Here is a 22,158-nt window from a genome sequence, read left to right as displayed (position 1 = left end):
GCACATGAAGAAGTCAAAAGTCATCTTTTTACAACTCAGGTTGCTTGCATCACTCAGCTTTAGAAAACCATGAAACCACGGTAGGGCGTTGCTTTTCTTCAGCTTACAGTGCAGAGAGAAAGAGAGAGAGTGAAGTGGAAAAGCAACCAATGCAATACAGCTTGAGTCCTCTCATTTTCTGGAGGAACACATCCTCAAGTAGAAGAGGAGACTAGCCCTTTAACTTCAGCACTTTTAAAGTTTCTCACGGTGAACATTTTTCTCAGTGACTGCCTTTTATTTGTCATTTGATACATCTACTAGTAACAGCTGAAGAATAAATTCAGTAAGACCTAACAACAAATAAGCCTTACTTTTTTTTTTTTTTTTAATTTCTAAGTCTGTTAAAATATTTGAGCATCACTACTGACAGGCAGAGCAAACCTTTTTTTTTAATTTTAGATTTACAGCTATTATACAGATTGCTTTAGAGAGCAATTATACTCCGCTTTAACATCAGGGAACCATTTTGTATTTCTCAGCATGATACATCATAAAAAAATATATTTTTCAATAAATACATGCAATTGCTAAGAAGCATATAAACTTCTTTCATAGCACATAAGTCACTAAATTACCTTTCTCCTGAAACGAGCACTGCTAGCTGCTACATCTTGGGAACTATAGGAAAAACCTTGGACTCCAGTAGAAAAATCAAACTGACTCATTTCCTCACTCAAACTGCTATCCATCATGTATGATGCAGAAGCTAAATACTTGGGTTCATCTAAATAGAAAAAAGATGAGACCATTAATCAAGGTAATTACAAACAAACAAGCCTTTATTGACCACTGGAACTTGAGAGTGGATGGAAATTGGTTGTATGACAAAGTAAAGTGAATGCTTTTATGTGCTCTTGATACTGTAAAGCCAATTAACAATGTGTCAATAAACAGTGTATGAAAGGCTAAGATGGCAATTTTTTCCATAGTCATAAATGAACTTCATACCCGGATCCCCATTTCCAGCCTCCCTGGCTTCCTTCCTAATAGCAATGTATCGCTTCTTCCTTTCCAGAGGCACCTGAAAAACAGCAAGAGATAGTTTCAAAATTATTACTATTTTAAATTTTTTTACTGAATGACTTCTCAAAACTGGCAAAAATCATCAAAACCACATAAAAAGAAACAGAAGTTTCATGTTACAAGTACTGATTATTAATGCCACATAGTAACAGCTAAATCACTTATCTCTACTGCTATTCAATACCATAGTAGGTTTGCTAAAACATGTATTAAAACTTAGATGTACCACAAGAGTGTTCCAAATGTCAAGTCTCTATTTCCTTCAGAAAAATGCACTTTAAAATATTGGAGAAGTACTCCATTTTTTGTTAACTACAGAATTCTCTTTCTTTGGATGTGACAAGTAATCATTTCTACAGTAACTATGCTATTAAAGACATACTCATGTTTTACTTGGAGACATTAGAACCTAGAACTTCCACTCACCTCAATTTCTACAGGAAACGTATACTGACGCTTCAAGTCTATCAAGTTCTCAAAAATCAGCAAGTTCTGCGAACCAAAGAATATTTAGAAATGTCAAAATTATAATGCTGCACTCAATAATAATTATTCTGAGAAGAATTTCCTTTCCTATAATACAACAGTTCAAAGTACAGTATAGAAAATGTTGCAAGTTTTCTCTTGGATCAACATTTGAATAGTTGAATAGCAACACTTTCTTAAGAAATTCAAAGCACAGACACTCTGCAAAGCACACTCTGCAAAAAGGGTCTCTATTATTCAAATATATTCCATGCATTGAAGAACTTAAATAACAGGTGTTTTCCTGTATATTAAAAAGTCCATTGAGAGTGGAGAGAAAACATGGTAAATGTATTATTGATCACCCACTCCCAAGCAGACGTTAAAGCCTCCATCAGCAATTCAAATGACACAAAGGGTGCAAGAAAGTCAGCTACCACTCCTTCTACTGCCTCACAGGGTAGTTCATTATTCAACTGCATGTCATTCAGGTTTGATTCTTTGATTTATTGCCATTAAATAAAATCATTTGGAAAGCTTCCAGAGCCATGAAACACTAACAGCAACAATCACTTCTCACCTTTTCTGCTTTTTCTGTAAAAAGAAAGCCTTGATAGAATTTAGTCTCAGTGAAGACACAACTAATGACAGCAATAGCACAGTTATATGCTGCACAATGATACTGTCTCCTCTTCTCCAGCAACTGACTCTCCCCTGCCATATTTTCTGTAAATGCATCATAGCAGGACCTGAAAATAAAAACACACACAAAAAGAAACAAACAGGCAAGTAAAGATCATAGGTCTTTTTGGCTTTCCCCTTCTCTTTAAACATGACAAGAAAGGCCCCCCCCAGCCAGAGACAGACTGAACAGTATTTCAGAAGATCTTTATTATTATAACAGTATCAGCAGTAAATCACCTCAGGCTTTTATTCAAGCTCTCAGTGGGTATACTGCTCTGAAATGGAACCACTCAGCAATGACTAAGCCAACTTTTGCTGGTATTTACACAGCCATCCTTACTGTCAGGGATACAAGAGGATGTTTTCATAGAAGATGGAGATGTATTTTCAAGATATGACTTGTGGTCCTCTCCCAGCAACACATCAATAGACAGGCATGCTAAGCTATACTACAGATTACGCAGAGAAAACCAGTTTAAATGCAACTTTTATAGGTCTTTTGCTCATAGCCTGTTACAGATCTTATACAAATCACAGTCAAGAAATTATATGCAGTCCCCATAGGACATAATATTGTAAAACTAGAGAAAAAAAAGAACAATTCAGGTGTATTACATGTTTTTCAGAATGCTAAACAAACCAAATAGTATTTATTAGCATATATATATATTCAGTATTAATCTTCTGTTCCCCCCTGCGGAGCAATTAAAGCAAACTACACCTGCTGGATGTGCTGCTGTATTGTGAAGTGTAAATGAAAATCCATCCCATCTTCTCACTGATCATATAAATAACTATCTTGTGACACATTTGTGTACACTGTGGTTTGAAGTATAATGAAACTGAAATTATGAAGACAAATTAAAGGCAAATAACCATACCGAAAAGCAAAAATAAAAGCACAAGCTTAACAAATAGAAAACACCTGGCAAAAAGAGGAGACAGGAGTCATCCTGCCATGATCTTAAACATAAACTACAATCCTTTATCAATGCAAATTCAATACTGTCTATTCCATTGAAAACCAAAAGCTACATCACAGATTATGTTTACCCTTGAGCAAATCAAATCTTCTGCTTTGTAAGGCATACTTAAGAAGAGTATCTACCAAAACCTAATTAGAAATTAAAAGGAAATAGAAATGATAATCTTACTTTATCAGTGCCTTGGTAAGTTCATTTCCTTCTACGCTTATAGAGCCACGGTAAGCTTGGTTAATTTTAGAATCCTTGGAGTGAACATCCTCTTTTGAAAGACGTACATACATCACTTCTAGCAGCTTGTAATACCCCATTTTCTTGGTGACTTGTGTATCAAAAATACATTCATTGGACTGAAAACAAATAAGCAAAGCCTTAGAAACAGATTTTCTAGATTCTGCCCTTGCTAAGTAGCTCTCTGGCTATTCTAGCTTCTTCTAGTTAGCCTTCATCTTACTTCTACCTTCTACAACAGAGAAGAGAACAGAGATTCTAATTTCCTGTTTAATACAGTTATTAAAACCATAAGATGATTTTCTTATCAGGTAAGCTGTTGACTACAATTGGCTAAATCATTAGAGTCGTGTTTGAATAACTTGTACAGAATACCGAACAACTTCTTGGACTCAGACACCTTAAGCAAAACACACAGCTGTAAGAGCAACACAAGGAGACAAATACACTTGGTGATAAAAGCAATCTGTCAGTTTGAATTGCCTGCTGAGAGAGAACAGCAACTTGTGCAACCTGAAGATAAATAAAGCTCCTTAGCCCAGCATGAGCTGAAAACACATAACATCCTTCCCCATGAAAACCAGGATGGATTATTTCTTAAAGTAACAAAGATAAACATTAATAATCAAAAGACAAAAACAAATGTAACTGACAAAAAAAGCACCAAAATAAGACATTGTGCTACTACTACCAGCACCACCATTTCATAAAATATAACAGTCACCATACTGGGTATTATCCATGAGTTTCTTTATGCATCTCACTTTTTTGCTAACATTTACAGCAAAAGAAATTGTGTGTGCGACCCCATATAAGTCTTTAATAGTAATCAAGAAAATAGAAATAAAACGCTAAATTTGGATCATTTTAGCATCTTGTTTGTGCTGCTGCCCTGAAACAGATGCATTAGCAAAAGGGAAGGGAGAACTACAGCAACAGTAGACGCTTCCACTTCCACTAACAAAATTATTGCATGTAACCAATTTGGAGGACAGGCTGTACATGGAGAGAGGAAGGTCTGTGCTGACCTCACTGAAGGATCTTTGCAATGATCAAAAGACAGATGTGTACCTTCCTCTAGAAGTATAGCATCTAATTTAAAAGCTTTTGCTACACAGCTCTTCTACAATGTAATAAGGCTACAGTTTTGTATGCCTTTTATAATTCCAAGTTAGAATGCGTTTTGACAGGATACCAGACCCCTCCCCCCCCCCCTTTTTTTTTTTAAAATATATGTCATGTCATCTTTGATTTTTATATACAGTAGATACATGAACATACATGAAATTCAAAGCAACAGCGTGAAGGGGAATGAGGAAAAGCTTCCAACCAATAATCAATGTAATCAGCAAAAACTTCTGCTTCAAGATACAGACAACTGGAAAAATGGAAAGCAAGTGATTTCAATTAGTGTTTGATTCAAAGTTAAGCAAAATATATGCAGTGACACCAACCTCTTATTAGACATTCCTCAAATTTCTATTTATTTATTAACTTACTAAAAGTCCATACCTTTGTAAACCTGGAATTAAGTGCGTCCATAGCCTGCACTATAATGTTGCTAAAGAATTCTCTCAGTGCATCCAAGCTGCAGTGTGACAAGAGAGTGAGGAGAGAGCGATCCACAAAAGCTTGACGGGTAGTATTTGAAAGATGGTCTTCACGCTGGAACATTTTGTGAACAGTGTCCAGCAGTATCACTTGTTTGTCAGTGCTGCTCCTAAACAAGATAGAAATCTCGAGATGAAAACTCTTTTACCAGACTCCATTTACATTTTAAAACTCCCTATTGATTTTTTATTTTTTTTTTAATCACCTGCGTGCATATCCACTTGGGTACGATCCTACAAGATGGTGGTGTATTTTCAAAGGGGTTGTTGAAAGTAATACACCATCAATTTAAGCACTATTTATTCAGCTGACCACCATGGTTATACAGTGATAGCAAACATAGGTATCACACACAACTACTACCTTCAATTGGATCAAGCCAATTTACAGAATGCTTTACAGAATTTGCCCAGGTACTGCAAGTGCCACCTGGAAATTGGTGCCACTTATTAACACTTCAGAAATATTTCAAAATAAAGACAAAAGTAAAATTTGAATGAAAATAAGATGTTATATTAACTTTTAGAAGGACGACATAATACAAGAAGCACATTTGCTTCAGTAGAAATTCCATGTGAACAAGGGCAAAATGCAATGGACCAAACTCACCTTCTGGAAATTCTTTTGAAACTGGCTTGAAATAGGTCCTCCATGAAATGCCTTTGGTCCCTACAGAGAATTTCTGTCATCAGCTGCAACAGCATTGGACTCTGAGACAACTCTAATGCATCTAAAAACTGAAAAGGAAGCAATGTATAAAATAAGGAGCCAAACTGGATCAAATTAAGTCCATCTCCTTGTGTAATTTTTCAGTGCCAATAAGAATAAAATGCTGAAGATATAAGTTTGTAATCTGTATCTGTAAGTTAAACTTCTGGATGAAAACAAAACCCAGAAATCGAAAAGTTAATTTCTTTTCCATAGTTTCCAGACATAGTTCAATCAGGCTTCAAATTACATATTCTTTTGTTGAAATTACTAACCTTCTTTGTGCAGTCTACATAGTTATTGTGCTTCAAGGTTCCTTTGGGAAACTCATCCGAACTCATGGGAAAATTGAAAGCTACAAGTTGATCAAGAGCATCCTTAAGGTCATTGAGTTTTTCTCCAGTTAAATTAGTGAAGAATGGAAGAATTATCACTGCTTGGCCCTAAAGGAAAGAAAGTCAGTTTTAAACTAAAAGAAAATTATTCTCTAATTATGAAAGAAGCTGAGGACCACAAAATAGTCAGCAGGGGCTATGCTTACTGATTCCAAAGCTCAGTGTACTGATAAAGACATACCATGTAGCTGCTCTTCTGTAAGGTGCTGATTCAGAAAACAATGGTTACTAATGAGAGGGAGTTAAAAGCTAATTAATAGCTCTTGGCTGACATGGGTATGATAAGACTTCATTCTTCTTTTAAACAAGCATCCACTACCACAGAAGTCACTGCTTTTAACGCACAACCTGGCAGCTAGAGCAAAATCCCAAGCTTTATTTCTTTTGAATGCACAGTGAAGTACACAACTGCCTAGTTGAAGGTAGACTGACAGCAGCAATCATGCAGAACTATTTTCTAAGTACAAAATTTTTAGTCTTCAAGACCAAAGCTTATGCTCCAGCATCTTTCATAACTTGCACTTTCAGTATGCAGTACTTTATCTCCCCCTCTTGACCAAGTCATATATAGCAGTTAATCCATTAGTACTGATTGCATGCTTGCAGACATGTATCCTATAGTCATTGCAGACATCTGGAATTTGACATGTAGGAAGTGCCAGTCCTTGCTAAAAGCCCGATTAACTGTCATTTCTACAACTTTAAAGTGTTTATTTGAAACTATTTGCAGCTGATGGTAGATTTTTCCTAAAAATTACATGCCTCTCAGCAGGACAAGGAAAAAAAAAACACCTAAGACAAGAACACATCATCTGTGATGTTGCCTTCACTCTCTGAAGATCAAACATAATGACTTACATTTTATTGTTTAGGAACTTGAAAGGAAGAATAAAAAACCCACGGAAATGATGCCCATGTTACTGTGCAAACCAAGGTAAAATTTAATTCGAGTAACAGGGGATTTCACCAACCACTAACATTCTGATCTGTAGAGAGCAGGGAAGGTGTCTAAGTGAGCAATTTACCTTAAGATTTAAGCTTAAATTCTGATCAGTAAGTAGACTGGTATAGGTATCAAAAACAGCTGTAAATGCTTCATGATTGGTATTGAAAGAAACTGAAGAGTCTATCTGGAATGATAGAAGTTTAAAATTAAGATTTATTTTTAAACTAGTCAAAGAAATCCTTACATTAACGAACAATAAAAACAACAACACAACCCGCACCACATGCTGCAGATTTATGTTTCTAAAAGTATGTTGAATCAACAGAAAATACACACACAGCAATTTGGCTTCAGAAGACCTATCAATAAGAATTCCAGAAGTACAAACAAGATCATGTTACATACGTTCCAGTTCAAAAGATATTAAGCTGTCTCTCAAAGCCAAATTTCCTATTTGTCACTTTACTGTCAGCTAATACAGAAATATGACTCTGATGTTGACTAAAACACACCTTTGAAAGAATTCAAGTTGCAAATAATTACATGTATTAAGAAATTACTAATAACTTATATCCTCAATAAGTGATCTGCGTGTGTCTTTGTTTGTGGCTACTTCTACAAGTTCCTATAAAGTCTGGGACAAACAGATAAATTCTGTCTGAAAAATAAAGAGCAAACCCCCCAATGTAACTGAATTTACAGGTCTTGGAAATAAAGATCTTTCTGCAGTCTTTTGATTTGGGTAGAACTCCTCTACTATGACTTTGCAGATCCCAACATGAAAGAAGAAATGTTATCAGAGGCTGCTCACTTTCAAAGTTTACTGCTTGTGCTTGTACCAATTCTTTATTAGGAAAAAAAGGCATCAAGAACATGAATCAAGTTGTTTTTTTTTTTTTTTTTTTTTTTTTTTTAAATCTGATAGGGAACAGAAGGAGTAAAGTCCAGTAATTTCCGCCTATCCAAATATGTTTTGTACTTTGATATTATCCAGCTTTTTCTCTCCCAAACATAAAATGTCTGTATTAAAAAGAAAACAACCCAAACCCCATTCCCTTAAAGTAAGATACTTTCCTACAGAATAAGGAAAGGTGTGTTATAAAATAATGCATACCTGGAGAACTTTTGCCAGCAGGGTCAAGACTGCCATTTTGCTCTCAGGAGTAGAGCCTTTGGCCCACCAGCTGTCAAGTTTCTTCCAGTTTCTTAGTACAGCTGTGACCAGTTTCACTCCTTGCTGCTTGCGTATGGTACGCTCCCTGAAACTCTGATCTAACATGCCATTCAAAATGCTACCAACCTGAAAGGAGAAACAACAGATTTTAAAAATAATAATAATTAAAAAAACAAGCAAACAAACTACTTTTTGAAAAGACTTCTACCCAATTTACTTCTGTTTCACTCTGAGTACAAGGCAGCAATTTCTTCCCATACCTTTTGAGTGAATATGGAGAAATAAATAACCAAGAGTAACAATGAATACCAGTATTTGAAAATATTGATATGGAATTCAGAAATAGGAGAGTACAGAACTTATTTGAATAAATTTTGAAGAGAGAAATAAAATATGTCAAACAAGATATGAACTATATTTCAATCTCTTTTCTTCACAGTTTAAGGAAGATGTGACTAACACTAGTAATCACAGACTTTCAAGACTAAATTCTGAGTTCTCTCTGATAGTTAGCAATCACCTAATAAACTGGATTTTTTTTTTTTTTTTAACAGCCTTGTGATTTCACAGGACTTGGATGTGTAGGGTAAAAAGAAAAACACCTTATTTTCTTCTTCCCATACTTTAAAACAACCATGTAAAACTAAAGAAGAAACGTCTTAACAAATCACCATAGTAAGTTTTTATCTTACCATAATACATCTCCCTACATCAAACCAAATGATTCTGGTATCATAAAATATGCCCCTCATGTTCTAAAACAATGCTTGGAAGAAACACTTTTAAGCATAACATCTTGAATTATAAATAAATAAATAAATAAATAAATAAATATGTAAGGGATGACCTGCCTCTCTGAGCATCTTTTTAAACAAAAGGGAAAGAAGACTTCATCTTTCTTTTTGACCCTTCTGCTTTTCAGCAGCACTGAAAGAAGGCTTCCCAATTATAACATGCCTCCTACATGGACTTGAAGGAGAGCTCTATATTAAGTAGTGTGGACCCTCAGGAGAAAATCTGTTGAGTAAAACAAACAGTGCTGAGACTGAGTACTTGACACCTATGTTGTATTCATCTCGGGTCATGGGTGTTTGTTTGTATGCTTGTTTCTTTTTAATACTTTCATCTAGCTCTACTCTAGCCCTGTGGACTGAATGCCCACTACCACTTCAAGTTAATTTTCCAGTTTAATTTTATCTAAAATGAATCCAGTCCTCATGTTCTAGAACCACTCCACAATGAAAAAAAAAATACAAAAAAAAAAATCAAAGCATGGTTAAATGAGTAATTGTTCCCATGAGTAAATGAATGTTTAAAGGGATGTTCTTCATCCAGAGGACTATACAAAAAAATCCTGAAATTCACAGATTTCAGGGTAGGAAGTGGGTAAACACTTCTCCACTCAGTTTGAAATGAGATGATGCACAGCCTGTCTATCAGTGCCACATTTTCCAACTGCAACCAAACACACTTTTGTTCCACTGCACACAGTTACATCCATCTGTAACAAGAGTGTTACTTCTACTGTTTCCATTTGATTTTGTCCTTTTGAAGACATCAATACCATTTGGGGATTGCTGGCAGATGATTCCATAAGCTGGAGTATGATCACATCCAGATGTTTTAGCAGCTGTTGATTGATAGTATCCGAGAATAGGCTGTAGAAATACTGTCCATGAGAGAAATTGATCAGGTTGCTCTGCAATGCTCCTGATAATGGCACAGATAACACCACCGTGTTCAGCAGCAGACTTAGTAGCTCCTCACACTGTTAAAATTAAGGTATAGAGACAGAGTTATCTCAAGCACATTAAATTACACCAATTTCCTAGGAAGACTTTTTTTTTTTAAAGCTTCAATCCCAAACTGATTTATGTTATCAGAAAGCACAAGAATGAAACAAACTGAATACTGAAATGCTTGTTACCTAAAATTTCCCCTTGTCCCCCAGTTAAGCCAGAGAATGCTTACAGTTTCTCTGCAAGGGTATGAATAAAACATCATCCTCTTTCGCTCAAAATAAAGGTTCTGTTTGTCCTACAGAATAGCTCCTGAAAATAGAAAGCCAAGGATTAAGTAGTCAAACTGGAGAACGACATCCTACCTGGTCATCAATAGCAAAGGACAGCTGCAGAAGTCTGTCAGCTAGTCGCTTACTGCTGATGTCTAATGATGGAAGAGATATCCTTTGACCCCCAGGTGCAATGCCTTTATAAACAACTGAAAGAAGCATGGAGCCAATGGAGGAATGAGGTCTTTCATCCTACAGAAACAAAGAAGTGACAATGAAGTGACACCTTTATAATTGAATAGCAAGATTTTTAAATCAGACTAACCCTGTTGTGCACAAGGTTCAGAACAAACTATTTTTGAAACATTTTCTGATCCTCTCCTGTATTTCTTTTTAAGATAACAGAACTACTACAGGAATAAAATGGACGGCTGAATGGCTCAATGAGAATGGGTAGGCTGTAAAAGGTAAACCATGCAAGTTCCATGAATATCACTGCCCTATAATCTCAGCTCTAGCTTTTGTTTAGACAGAGGATGGATGGTGAGTACCCCACAGAAATGAAATATTTTGCTACTTGCTAAATGTAGCCTTGCTCACCAGTTGACATATTCCTTCAATCCTTGTGGCTGTTCCATGACCTGTTTTCCTTTAATTACCCAAAATAAAACAGAGATTGCCTGTAATCAGAAATTTAGTAGAAAGAGTTCTTTTGAGTAACGTACCCATGTACGTTAGTAACCTACACATGTGTATATACGTTTAGGTATTGAGTATATACGTTACGTTTGAATAACCTACACATGCGTATATATATTTATTTTTAAAATGTATTCCTTTTTAAGTTTTCCCTCATCACTTTGAATGTCCTTTCTTTAAAAAAAAGGTTTAAAAATGCCTCCTTTAAGTGATTAATGATTTCTGATTTTTTGAGCTTTCTGTCTTGTGAAGCTCAATAGAGGGGAAAATTTGGGGTAGATTCTTGTCACCTACAGGCCCTAGAAATTGAAGAAAGACAGGCATAACTATTAAGATTGTTTAAACCTCAATATTATGCTACCCAGATTTGTAGAACAAGCATGAAACATTTATTTCTGGTCCCATTCAACACCAGCTTTTTAATTTCTGGAAATGCAATTACCTGATCGTAAAGAACAGAATGAAGCAGGCCAGATTTCTGGAGTTGCTTGCAGGCACAAAGGAGAGCACTAAACCTAACTTGATCAAAACGTGCATCTGAATTAAACAGATCAACAGAACAGAGGTCCTCAAAACTAATGAGAAAAGAGAAGCAAAAACGTTACATTGGTGGGGAGCTATATTTGTAACCATACACATTATTTTCCATTTCTCATTTCGTTTGTTCAGCATAATGTACTTATTAGAAAGTCCCTACTTACCTCTGTGGTGTGATTCTTTTTTTTAAGCACACTTTCAAAGATTCCTTATAGGGAGATTTCATCAAAGCTTTCAAGAGTCTTACTGAGATATCTGGGAGATTTTTCATGACTTGTACATCAGCTGTATTAAAGCCTATATGCGATGGATCACACACTGTCATCACCAGAAGCTCTACAAAGCTTTCATTAAGCAATTCCTTCTCAAGTAGCTAGAAAAAAAAAGTCATTAGAAGAAATCTTTATTTCAAAATCCTTTTAGATTTCCATATTTTATTCATTACTTACCATTACTCCTTATGTTTAAAGGAAACAAAAGATGGAACAGTAACTGTTCTTATGAAATTGTATTATCTTTCAATGGATTTCAATGGATTGTGCCAATACACAAAAATTGCATACATATAAATATATACATATATATAGGATGTATGCTGTCAAATTGCACTTCAGATCTTTTATGTCCACATAGGCTTGTTTTAGTCTTGTCTTAATTATACATCGATACTTGAACTGTACAGCCCTGTGCACACTACTAAATATCTACTTAAAACAAGAGACAATCTCAGAACTAAACCTGCAGGATGTATTTCATAAAAGATTCACATGTATTGCAATTGTATATCTTTAATTATTGTTTGCATTACATCAAGGCTAGGTAAAGATTTGAGAAACCTGAACATTTTTTCTGAATTCAAGAAATCGCCACAATCTGAGTTTTTGCTTTTTAAGCAACTATCATCTTCACACATTTAAGACAATCAGGCATCCTGCAAGAAATACTCTGTGCAAGTACTCCATGCAGAATGACAAATCTCATGGTCAATATCCTTCCTAGAAAAGATTAATTCTTCTGTTTAAAACTGTATTAACCTGTAAAATTCAACTGCACAATTTTTTTTTTTCTTACATGCAAAGATTGTAACAGTTGATGATGCTTAGCCATCAATTTGAATTAAAGCATCACTAATAATGATGTTCTCCAGCAAAACAACCTCACAATAAAAAAACAAACAAACAACAACAACAAAAAAACACACCACAAAACAAACAACCCGCAACAGAATCTTTAACTACATCTAAAATTCGCATTTTTCCTCACTATGTATTTCAGTGCCTACCTCCCAGAAATCCTGCTGGCATGTTTCCAGGATCAGGGTTACAAACTTCATGATTCGGACTATAATTGTACACTTGCTGTAATTATACATTTCTCTCTCCTGTGGACTGAACACGTTGCCTTTTGATCTGCTATCAAAGCACTGCTCTGTTGCATGGATATCATGCAAAGCAATAGTTTCAAGGAAGAATTGCACGGCTTTCAAGAATGAGGATCTTACACCTTTCTTCTTTATACCTAAGAAGAATCATAATAAGTTGAAACAAGACAGCAGCTATCAACTTTCAAATACGCTGTTTTGTGTTTGGAAGAAAACAGCTGTGTTGAGATGACAAACAGAAAACTACCACATCTCACAACAGCATTTTCTGATAGTCCTATGTCAGTTCCAAATGTTAACAATATGGGCAGTGAAGGATAGCTTTCTAATTGCTGATCATTATAAGCATGTAATTACCAACGATGATTTTAAGCACATTTATTAATAAGGATGAAAACATTAAATCCATAGTTATGAATAATATGTCTCTACGCTACCTGCATCCAATAAAAATCTTACAACATTGCTTCAAATGAAGACAGAGATGACACTGACAGGCAGACTACCTACTACATGCACAAAACTTCATACATGAAGTAACAGTGCAACTGTACTGTTAGCGATAAAATGCATTTTGTTTAGTCCTGCATGAATAATTAAAAGAAAGCTGAGACCCTATGTTTACACATGATCAAGACTCAAATGCAAGGCTGTTAAAATTGAAACATCAGAGATTGAAGAAAGACAGCACATTGAGGGCCTTAAAGTGAAAAGGAGACTTCTATTACTTTCTCATAGCTCCCTCCAGACATCAATAAAGAGCAAGAAAACAGACCTGGAAGGAATTTTTTTTTTTTTTTAAATAAAAAATAAATCTATAGCACTCCTCAGCAGAGGGAAGTGAGCCGTACAGCATAATATTTTAAGATGAGACTGAGTAAAACAAATTACTGGTGCATGGTTTAATGGTATATTTCTAGGACCAAAAGGAAACATTTTAAGATACAGTATTGACAACGTACTTCTCATCAAAAAAACATCCAGCACTAAATACTGTCACTGCTCTCACTTCAGGAGAGCTTTCAAGACTCATTAACTCTACATTACAGAGAAAAGCTTCAAGCCCAAGGTAGGAACTCCTCTTGGAGGTGGTTTCTGTAACACTCACCCAGAATCTTATGAGGTTTTATCATTTGCAGCTCAAAGAATGTATTGTAGCAGTCCAGTGCTGCTAAGAACATATCCATCCATCGCATGACAGTCTGTAAACTAAAGGGCTCCTGCATACAACGGAGAGTTGGCTGAGACAGAATCCCAGATGGACTTTTGGCATAACTGCCACCTCCTTCAAATTTGTTAATAAGGAAAGACACATCTTGTTTTTTTAAAACATCATCTAGCCAAGAAGAAGGAGAATTGTTCCCTGATAGGAATAAAAACACAGATTTAACTTATATAGGAGAAACACATTTCAAGCTGGCAAGAAGTTAGAGGCAAATGGGCCATCATGCCCAAATTTTGTGTTTTAAGCCAAATCTTCTAGTAGAGAAGGTATTGATCATACTGCTTAAGTTACCCACAAAGAAGAGGCCAATTTGTGAGCCACTCCCACTTGTTCCCAGTCAGCAAATAAATGCTTTCATAGTTGGATGCAACTGCAGTTCTGGGCCTAGAAGTTCTCCTTCCTGACCAGAAGGATGTCTGCAATAAAAGCTTCTTCCATATCCACAATCCCATCCCAAGCCCTGAAGTTCTCACAGTATTTGATTTCCAACATTAGCAACTACTCAGTTCCTATTTAATAGCAGTGACTGAAGAGGCACTTACGTCAAAACTATTTTTTCTAATAATTAACACATCACACATAAAAGGTATAGGGAAGGAATTTAGAAAGCAAAGAATAATATATTGTAACTTACAGTACCTGGTAACAAAGGAACAAATTCATAGAACAGCTCCATGGCTTTATGTCTGCACTCTGTCTGAGGTCGCCCACACTGCACCAAGAGCCACATGACAATGTCCTCAAGGCACACAGACTTAGAGGCTGGAAATCCTCTGCACAAAAACAATAGGGATTAACAAACCTCGTCGCATCTAGCAAGAAGTCAAAGTCTTCCAGTTTAAAAAAACATCATTTCATGAAAATCATGAACATTGTTTTATCTATCTAACCCAAATCCATTTGCACTACAAGTAAGAGGTCTTCCACAAGCATGGCTTGTACTGCTTTCCCTTTTCCTCACTCTGCTTTGGAAACCCAGAGCATAGCCTTTGTGGCAACAGTTTAGAAAGCTGTTTAGATCTTTTAGATCAGTTTAGATCTTTTTTCTTCTCTTTGTAACACTCAGAGACAGATTAAGGCTTAAATAAGCCTGCATAGTATTTCCTCTCCCTAATTATCTGGTCTCCTAGCTTACTGCATACCAAGCAGTGAGCTAACTCTCAGACTCCACTTGCCAGTTTCTTTAACACACAGGATAGTCTGGGTCAAGAGGAACCTAAGGATGTTTCTAGTCTAGCATCCTGCTCAAAGGAGGGTGAGCTATGTGATCAGAACAGGTGGCTCGGAGCATCCAGCCTGATACCGAATCTACTCTTGTTTTTACCATTATGCCTCTTTATTTGCTGATCATCCTATTGCAGCTAGTCCTACTTCTGCTACTATTTAAAGCAATAATAAAAGACTTGAGAGAAGTTTCTTCCAAGTGCTTTCTAATACCAGCACTAACATTATTATGAGCACAGCTGTGAGGGAAACATACTTTTCTTTTCCTCACAACCCCACACAATTAAAGCAAGCGCTCTGTTCTGACTTCACCACACAGGAATAAAGAATGACCGTTATGAACCTCTATTACCACATCCAGCATTTCCCACCTGTGGTTCAACAGGTGTTATCAGGGAAAGAAAGAACTGTTCAACAGACATAATTAGGGAAAGAAAGAACTTTTCCTGATGCTTTGGGAACACGCATCCACTAGCAACAGTCACAGGAGGAATTTCCTTTTCAGAATCTAAAGTGTTTAATGAAACTGCATACATTGTTAAATATAACATAATATTTAAAAAGCAAAAGAATGGCAAGTTGCTGACCGTGGTACTCGCCGCTTTCCTTCCTTGTTCAGAGAAGGAGCTTTATGCATAATTATGCGCTTCAGGTGATGAATAGTATCACAACACTGTTGAGCAGTACCTGTTAGAAAGAGAGAACAGGCATCTATAAATAAATACCAGTTACTTGGTTAAGGTGAGGTATTGTTGCTACAGAAATGGTGCAAAAGACTGACACACAGGATGATGGCCATCACCTCCACCATTCTGTGCTTCTATGGTATGTTTTTCAAGGTTGCAGAACAAGACCATCAAACAGCAGAGAGGTCAACAAGGCCTGACCCAATAGCGAGGCCTCTGCTACAAAAATGTATATGCTTTTTTTGTGCTCATGCTTAGAGAAACAGTAAACTTTTCCCATACAAGTATCTCTTTTGAAGCTACCTCTATGATATCCCAAATTGCCTCTCTGAAAGAAATAAAGCCTCAGAACGTCAGATTTTGGCTTTCTGTTCTAATTATTAATTGATGAAAATCAGAGTGTATGAGGAATAAAAAAACAAGACAACAAAAAACAAACAACCTAAAACCGACAAAAATAAAAAATAATACTCCCATTGTTGCAAAATTATGCCCATTTACTTTTCCTGAAGTTACAGACTAATGGTTTGGTTTGTTTATCTATTAATTCAATTGGATGGCTTTCATCTTCATCCTGCAGTTAGTTATAGCTCACCTAATGATTTCTCATCTGTATGAGATAAGGCCAGACTTTCCAGAAATACAACCAATGCTTCAAATACAAACTGCTCCACCAGAGAGTTTTCTTCCCTTTAAAATCAGAAATAAATGTGATGAGAAACATGAGTAGAAGAAGCACAAAGTGTGAAATTCTAATTAAAAAAACATATTAAAATACTGCAGAAATGAACTGTGTAATACTTTTGTACTAAAGAAATACACCTAAACAACTCCAAAAAGAATAGCAATGAAAGTTTGTTGAGTACTTTTAAAAAACATAACTCCCCATAAAGTTGTGATAGCAATTTAAACTTCCACGTCGTTCCCTTGTAGAAAGCCAAACTACACAATTACAATTAAATTACATCAATGAATGATCCGAATAACACAATTTTACAGCTATTACATATAACAGAACGAGTGCCAATGGGTGACTGTTCAAGTCCTACACTCAATTCTTTTTATCTTCTTGAACTTTTTAGTCTAAGTTGGTTACTGTTCCAAGCTCTGTTTGCTCACCTAAATTCTCTGTAAATGCTGTTAAAAGCAAGTGCTGCACCTAGCCTCTTGAAAGCACTGGGATGAAGAGCAAGACTATATAATCGTTTAAAAAGAGACTTGGTGTTTGCTGGGCTTCTCTCCTGCTGTCTTGGTGTTGTCTGCTTAATAGACCATTTCAAAAACTCTCGTACACACTGACCACAGAAATCTCTCAAAGTGCTGTCAACTGGATCCACTATGCCACCCTGAAATAATGCAAGATAATCTTATTACAAGAATGAAAACATAAAACAAAACATTGTCTCAGTGCATCGTTGTAAACAACACTGGTAGCAACTCTAAATTAAAAAATATATTCAGTTTCCCCAGTTTCCCAGAAATAATAAAGCTTCAGAACTAGTACTGTCCAGGGGAAGGACAGTATTTCCAGCCTTCACAGCACTGGATTAAGCCTCAAAGACCTAGGTTTCTATTTCCATCTGAGCTGGTAACCAGTTTAGAAGCCTTGACTAAGTCATTTCATTTTCTGATAAACCAGTTTCTTCTGCTTTACAAGTGGTGTGACAACAATGACTTTTCTTTACAAGAAGTACTGTGAAATCTCCTGACATGACTTCAGCTTTTAAGACAGTGTTAAGTTGAAAGCTTTTGCACCTCATGAAAGCAAGGAAGCTTAAAAGAAGATTAAACATGCATCAAAAGTGACTTTCATTCAGAGTTGGGGGAAAAAGGTCTTTTAGTAGTTACTTGTACACAATGATGATAAAAGAGTGTTTCATTATTCTTACAAAGACTATGAAGACACGAACTGCGTATCAGGGATGCCAAAGAAATAGGAACACTAACTGGTCATAAAATTGATAAACTGGTGTCCTTTATTCAGAGAAATAAGGAGCTATTCTATCGGTTTGTGTGCTTCTGCTTATTTCAGTAGTAGAATGATGCTAGTTAAAACCAAAGTCAGATGGCACAGAAAACTGAAAAAGATGACTTAGGACCTACCAGGATAGCTTCCAGGAATGCCACCGTATCTTGACTCTCAAATTTTTTGTTGTTGGTGAACCAGTGAATAAGTTGCATGACTAAAGGCTCATACAACTGTCTTGTTACCTGAAAAAAGTAATCCTGGAAATGTAGTTGGCTTTAAACATATTTCTATGCTATTTAAAACATGCAAGAATAAGAGACAATACTTCTTTGAAAAAGGGTCCGTAAAATTAACAATTGCTTTCATATTACATTCTCACATAAGGATTTATATATATATATATATATATATATATATATATATATGTATATGTATATATATGTATGTGTATATATATATATATATGTGTGTGTGTGTGTGTATATATATATATATATATATATATATATATATATATATATATATTCTAATTTGATCAATTTCAACATTTTTACTTCTAAGTTAACCTGATCAAATCCTGTTATTCTACAACATGAAGGAAAGAATCATTAAATATATATGCATACATGCATGTTTGTAATACAGTCTGTGTGCATTGGTTTGGACCAATCCAGCCATTATTCAGGGTTATTATTTATGCTTTATGTTCAGCCATATGCCAGCAAAAAGGGTTTCACTTAAATTGATTACAGTCTCCTGTGTATTTTAACAGGAACACTTTTGTCTAAAAATCAAATCTAGTTGCCAGGGTCCCAAACAGCAATCTGAAAAGGCATGATATCCATAATTTCAGGGGAGCTGAACCTATGTGCCATTGAGATTTCTATCCTGTTTTGTGTAAAGGTGGAGAAATAATAAGTTCATATGTTTGAATTAAATATATCCCCCTCAGCTATCAATGAGGAAGCTACAATCTCTCTCCCAAATGCTTTTCCATACTGAATGAATCAATTTCTGCTCAAATTAATTTATCAGAGAAAAAGAAAAAAACAAAAATCAAATACAGAACTAAAGAACAATTATTACTATTAACTCTTTAAATGAATATTGAAACTTCAAACACTCCCATGAGTTACTTTCATTACTCTAGACTGTGCTCCATTACTGATGTCTTTGAAAAGGCTTCTACTTCCCTATCCCCCCCCCAAAAAAGAAAAGCCTGAAAAACTATCCCTAAAACAGAATTTCAGCTTCCAAAATGTATTACAATTGAAATAAAGGCAACACGTTGGATAACTGCTGGCAGAATAACTTCAAAATAAAATTGTAAGTTTATTTCAATGCGTACAGGTATTCTAAACAAGCTAAAATACTTATAAGCAATTCTGTTTACCTGGTCTACATCACAAGCAAGACGAAGCAGTACTGGAAATAATCGTTTATATAACAGATACATGGGTGGGGGACCCTCACGTCTTTCTGGCATCTGAGATGATTTCCCCAGCATATATGCAACTATGCTATGTAGCAGTTCACATGCTGCAACCTGAAATTCAAAAACCCTGTTAGTTATGCATTCATTACTTCCATAGCGAAGACAAAATTGTGGGCAAGAGAGAACAAAAAAGGGTATTCTTGAGAAATCAATTCGATCTATGCAAAATCACCAGTTCAGGAAGAGATTGTATCCAAGTAAATAATCTACATACTTTCTACCTGGCCTTTCTCCTTATGTTTTAGTGTCTATCAAATGCAGTCACTTTTCAACAGAAGAAAACGCATCACTGGATAAGTCACCATCACTGCGTGTTCAGGGATACCTCCATCCCAGAATGTTTGGATATCAATAGCCCAATTGAGCAAAGCAAATATTTGCTGGAATATACATTACAGAGAATGAAAATATTTGCTAAGTGCTCTGCTGGACTGAGCCCACAAGCTCATAGGCTAGGCATGAGGAGGACATCAAACAACACTGAAGATCAACTAGCTTAAAATTTAAATTTTTATCATAAGTCTAACTCAAAAAGGCACACTGCTGTCTGACAGAGCTAATAGCAACAGTTGCTCTTTAGTTTTTAAACTCTCAGTAACACCACAATGAAATAACATGGAAGAAGTACGTTTATAATTAATTTAAAATTTATATAATTAAATTTATATAATAAATATTTATATATCATCTATTATATAAATATTTATATACATTAATTATATTTTAAATTTATATTTAAAACTTTAAATATTTATATAATTATTTATATAATTAATTTATATAATTAATTAAATCAGGCCTTTTTGAATAAAGAAGACATTATTATACACAATATCTATTAGCTAGCATAAACAAAAATGCAAAAAACTCATCAATACTTTTGTTTGTCTGTCACTTGCAGAAAGAGCCAGGTCAGTCACACGAGGCAGGAATAAATCCAAGTAGATGACAGGCTTCATATCTGCAAACGGTACAGCAAAGCTCAGGTGTCTCTCGGTGTCCCAGGATACACATTTCTTCATCATCTCTTCTGCTGAAGTAGCTAATGCATTTGAAAAAAGTAAATTAAAACAACAACAAAAAAAGCTTTATGTAATATACACAGAACAAGTACTTCTGTAGCTCAGTCAAAAAAAATAAATCTATTGCCTTCCAACTTCACTTGGATTGCCACTGAACATTAAGGCTTTATAAAGTACTGGATGCTGCAAGTACCAGAAGTACGTTAGAAGACCAGTTTTACTTGCACATCCAAACAGATTTTAGCTACCATATGAAAAAAATAATTGCAACCAACATTTCAGCAGATAGCTGCAGCAGCCTTCAGTTTCAATACAGTTAAGTTTGGAGACAATTATAAACTTCTAAGACATGGAACCACACTTGATTTAAAATACTTCTTTAAAATATCCAATACATTACTTGTCTACTGTAACTAACAATTCTTGAAAATCAGATCCAACATACAGATTCCTACAGTTGCACAAGGAATGACTACATGTATGGCTACATTCTCCAAAGTCTATACCTTTAGAGAAAACTGCTATACCTCCTTCTCTCCCTCTATTTCCTCACTTGTTAATTTGGTCAAAGTCTGATTATATTTTGTATTTAACTTCAGGTAATAATGTTAGTCTCTCACAATATTTCCAAATTAGCAAAAGAAAGACTTGGCAAAAAGAAAATTGTTTATAAAAGCAGAAAAAAACACAAACGTAAGCATTAAAAAAAAAACTTTTATACAACTAGATTAACACTGTTCTCCTGAACTCTGAAACTGAGTAAAAGCAGCTCTGTTTAAGAGAAAAAAAGTAAAAAGTAGCTTTCCTTGAAAGGCTTGAGCATTCTCATGAAGCGGTGTTGAGATAGCAGAGACACATACATATTTTTAGGTCACACACCTGTAATTAAATTGTGGTTGATCTGTCCTCCCAAAGATCCAAGAAGGCGTACCACTCTAGTCCTTACTGCTTCCAAGGAAGGATTGTCATCCTGAAAAATTCAGCAGATTAATATTAGTGAAGGAAGAGTTACTTCTAAATATAGCTAACATGGTTGATATAGTGAATGGAGGATTTATGGCATTTATTAGCATACTGATGAAGAAGGAACAGTGAAGAACCCGTGACATTGTTTCCCCAGAGAGGGGAACAGCATCAAACAGTAAAACAATTTTGGTTCAGCAAGCAGAATGAACACTGGAAAGCAATTTCATCGCATTCTGTGGTCTTTCAGTTACCACTTAAGTAAAGGCTAAATTTTTATCAGCACAGATAACACACACCTACAGAATGAAGTAATAATCTAAAAAGTGGAAAGAAATCTGAAGTAAAATTTTTTCTTTCATTTACTTTAAACCAAGAACATATAATTTAGGTTCTAGCAGCCTGTGTGGGATGTAAAATTCACTCACTTTGTTTAAAGACCACTAGGTTGGAAGAAGCTATATAATCCATATAGGAGTAATCATTAGTTAGATGCCTACATTTATTCCAAGTCAGTTTGCACACTGGAATATACAAATAAAACTACACTTATCTGGAACTATTTGAGAAACAACTGGTCAAAATGATCAGTATGTTCGACTTTTAAGACTGAACCTAACATAATAAGAAAGAAAGTTACACATCCAACACTGTGCAAATACCATCTTGCACACTTACACAATG

General features: G+C 35.4%; 1 protein-coding gene across 1 annotated transcript in view; it reads right to left on the bottom strand.

The window, feature by feature from the left end:
* PRKDC (protein kinase, DNA-activated, catalytic subunit) overlaps positions 1 to 22,158 on the bottom strand; it is a 76,651-nt gene that overhangs the window by 39,973 nt on the left and 14,520 nt on the right. Inside the window, exons 23-46 of the mRNA XM_032181124.1 lie at positions 21,391 to 21,481; positions 20,368 to 20,531; positions 19,388 to 19,540; positions 18,129 to 18,236; positions 17,145 to 17,371; positions 16,621 to 16,715; positions 15,927 to 16,026; positions 14,755 to 14,888; positions 13,999 to 14,253; positions 12,792 to 13,027; positions 11,674 to 11,882; positions 11,415 to 11,547; positions 10,367 to 10,525; positions 9,827 to 10,030; positions 8,203 to 8,388; positions 7,168 to 7,272; positions 6,023 to 6,190; positions 5,649 to 5,776; positions 4,941 to 5,148; positions 3,369 to 3,547; positions 2,111 to 2,279; positions 1,492 to 1,557; positions 991 to 1,063; positions 618 to 766 (exon numbers count right to left, since the gene is read on the bottom strand). Coding sequence (XP_032037015.1) covers positions 618 to 766; positions 991 to 1,063; positions 1,492 to 1,557; positions 2,111 to 2,279; positions 3,369 to 3,547; positions 4,941 to 5,148; positions 5,649 to 5,776; positions 6,023 to 6,190; positions 7,168 to 7,272; positions 8,203 to 8,388; positions 9,827 to 10,030; positions 10,367 to 10,525; positions 11,415 to 11,547; positions 11,674 to 11,882; positions 12,792 to 13,027; positions 13,999 to 14,253; positions 14,755 to 14,888; positions 15,927 to 16,026; positions 16,621 to 16,715; positions 17,145 to 17,371; positions 18,129 to 18,236; positions 19,388 to 19,540; positions 20,368 to 20,531; positions 21,391 to 21,481 — 3,699 coding nt within the window. The remainder of the gene's footprint in view (positions 1 to 617; positions 767 to 990; positions 1,064 to 1,491; positions 1,558 to 2,110; positions 2,280 to 3,368; positions 3,548 to 4,940; positions 5,149 to 5,648; positions 5,777 to 6,022; positions 6,191 to 7,167; positions 7,273 to 8,202; positions 8,389 to 9,826; positions 10,031 to 10,366; positions 10,526 to 11,414; positions 11,548 to 11,673; positions 11,883 to 12,791; positions 13,028 to 13,998; positions 14,254 to 14,754; positions 14,889 to 15,926; positions 16,027 to 16,620; positions 16,716 to 17,144; positions 17,372 to 18,128; positions 18,237 to 19,387; positions 19,541 to 20,367; positions 20,532 to 21,390; positions 21,482 to 22,158) is intronic.

This window comes from Aythya fuligula, chromosome 2, assembly GCF_009819795.1.
Source record: "Aythya fuligula isolate bAytFul2 chromosome 2, bAytFul2.pri, whole genome shotgun sequence".
In the NCBI taxonomy this organism is placed as follows: domain Eukaryota; kingdom Metazoa; phylum Chordata; class Aves; order Anseriformes; family Anatidae; genus Aythya; species Aythya fuligula.
The sequence above is the reverse complement of the archived record's forward strand: the minus strand, read 5'-3'. Positions and strand labels throughout refer to the sequence as shown.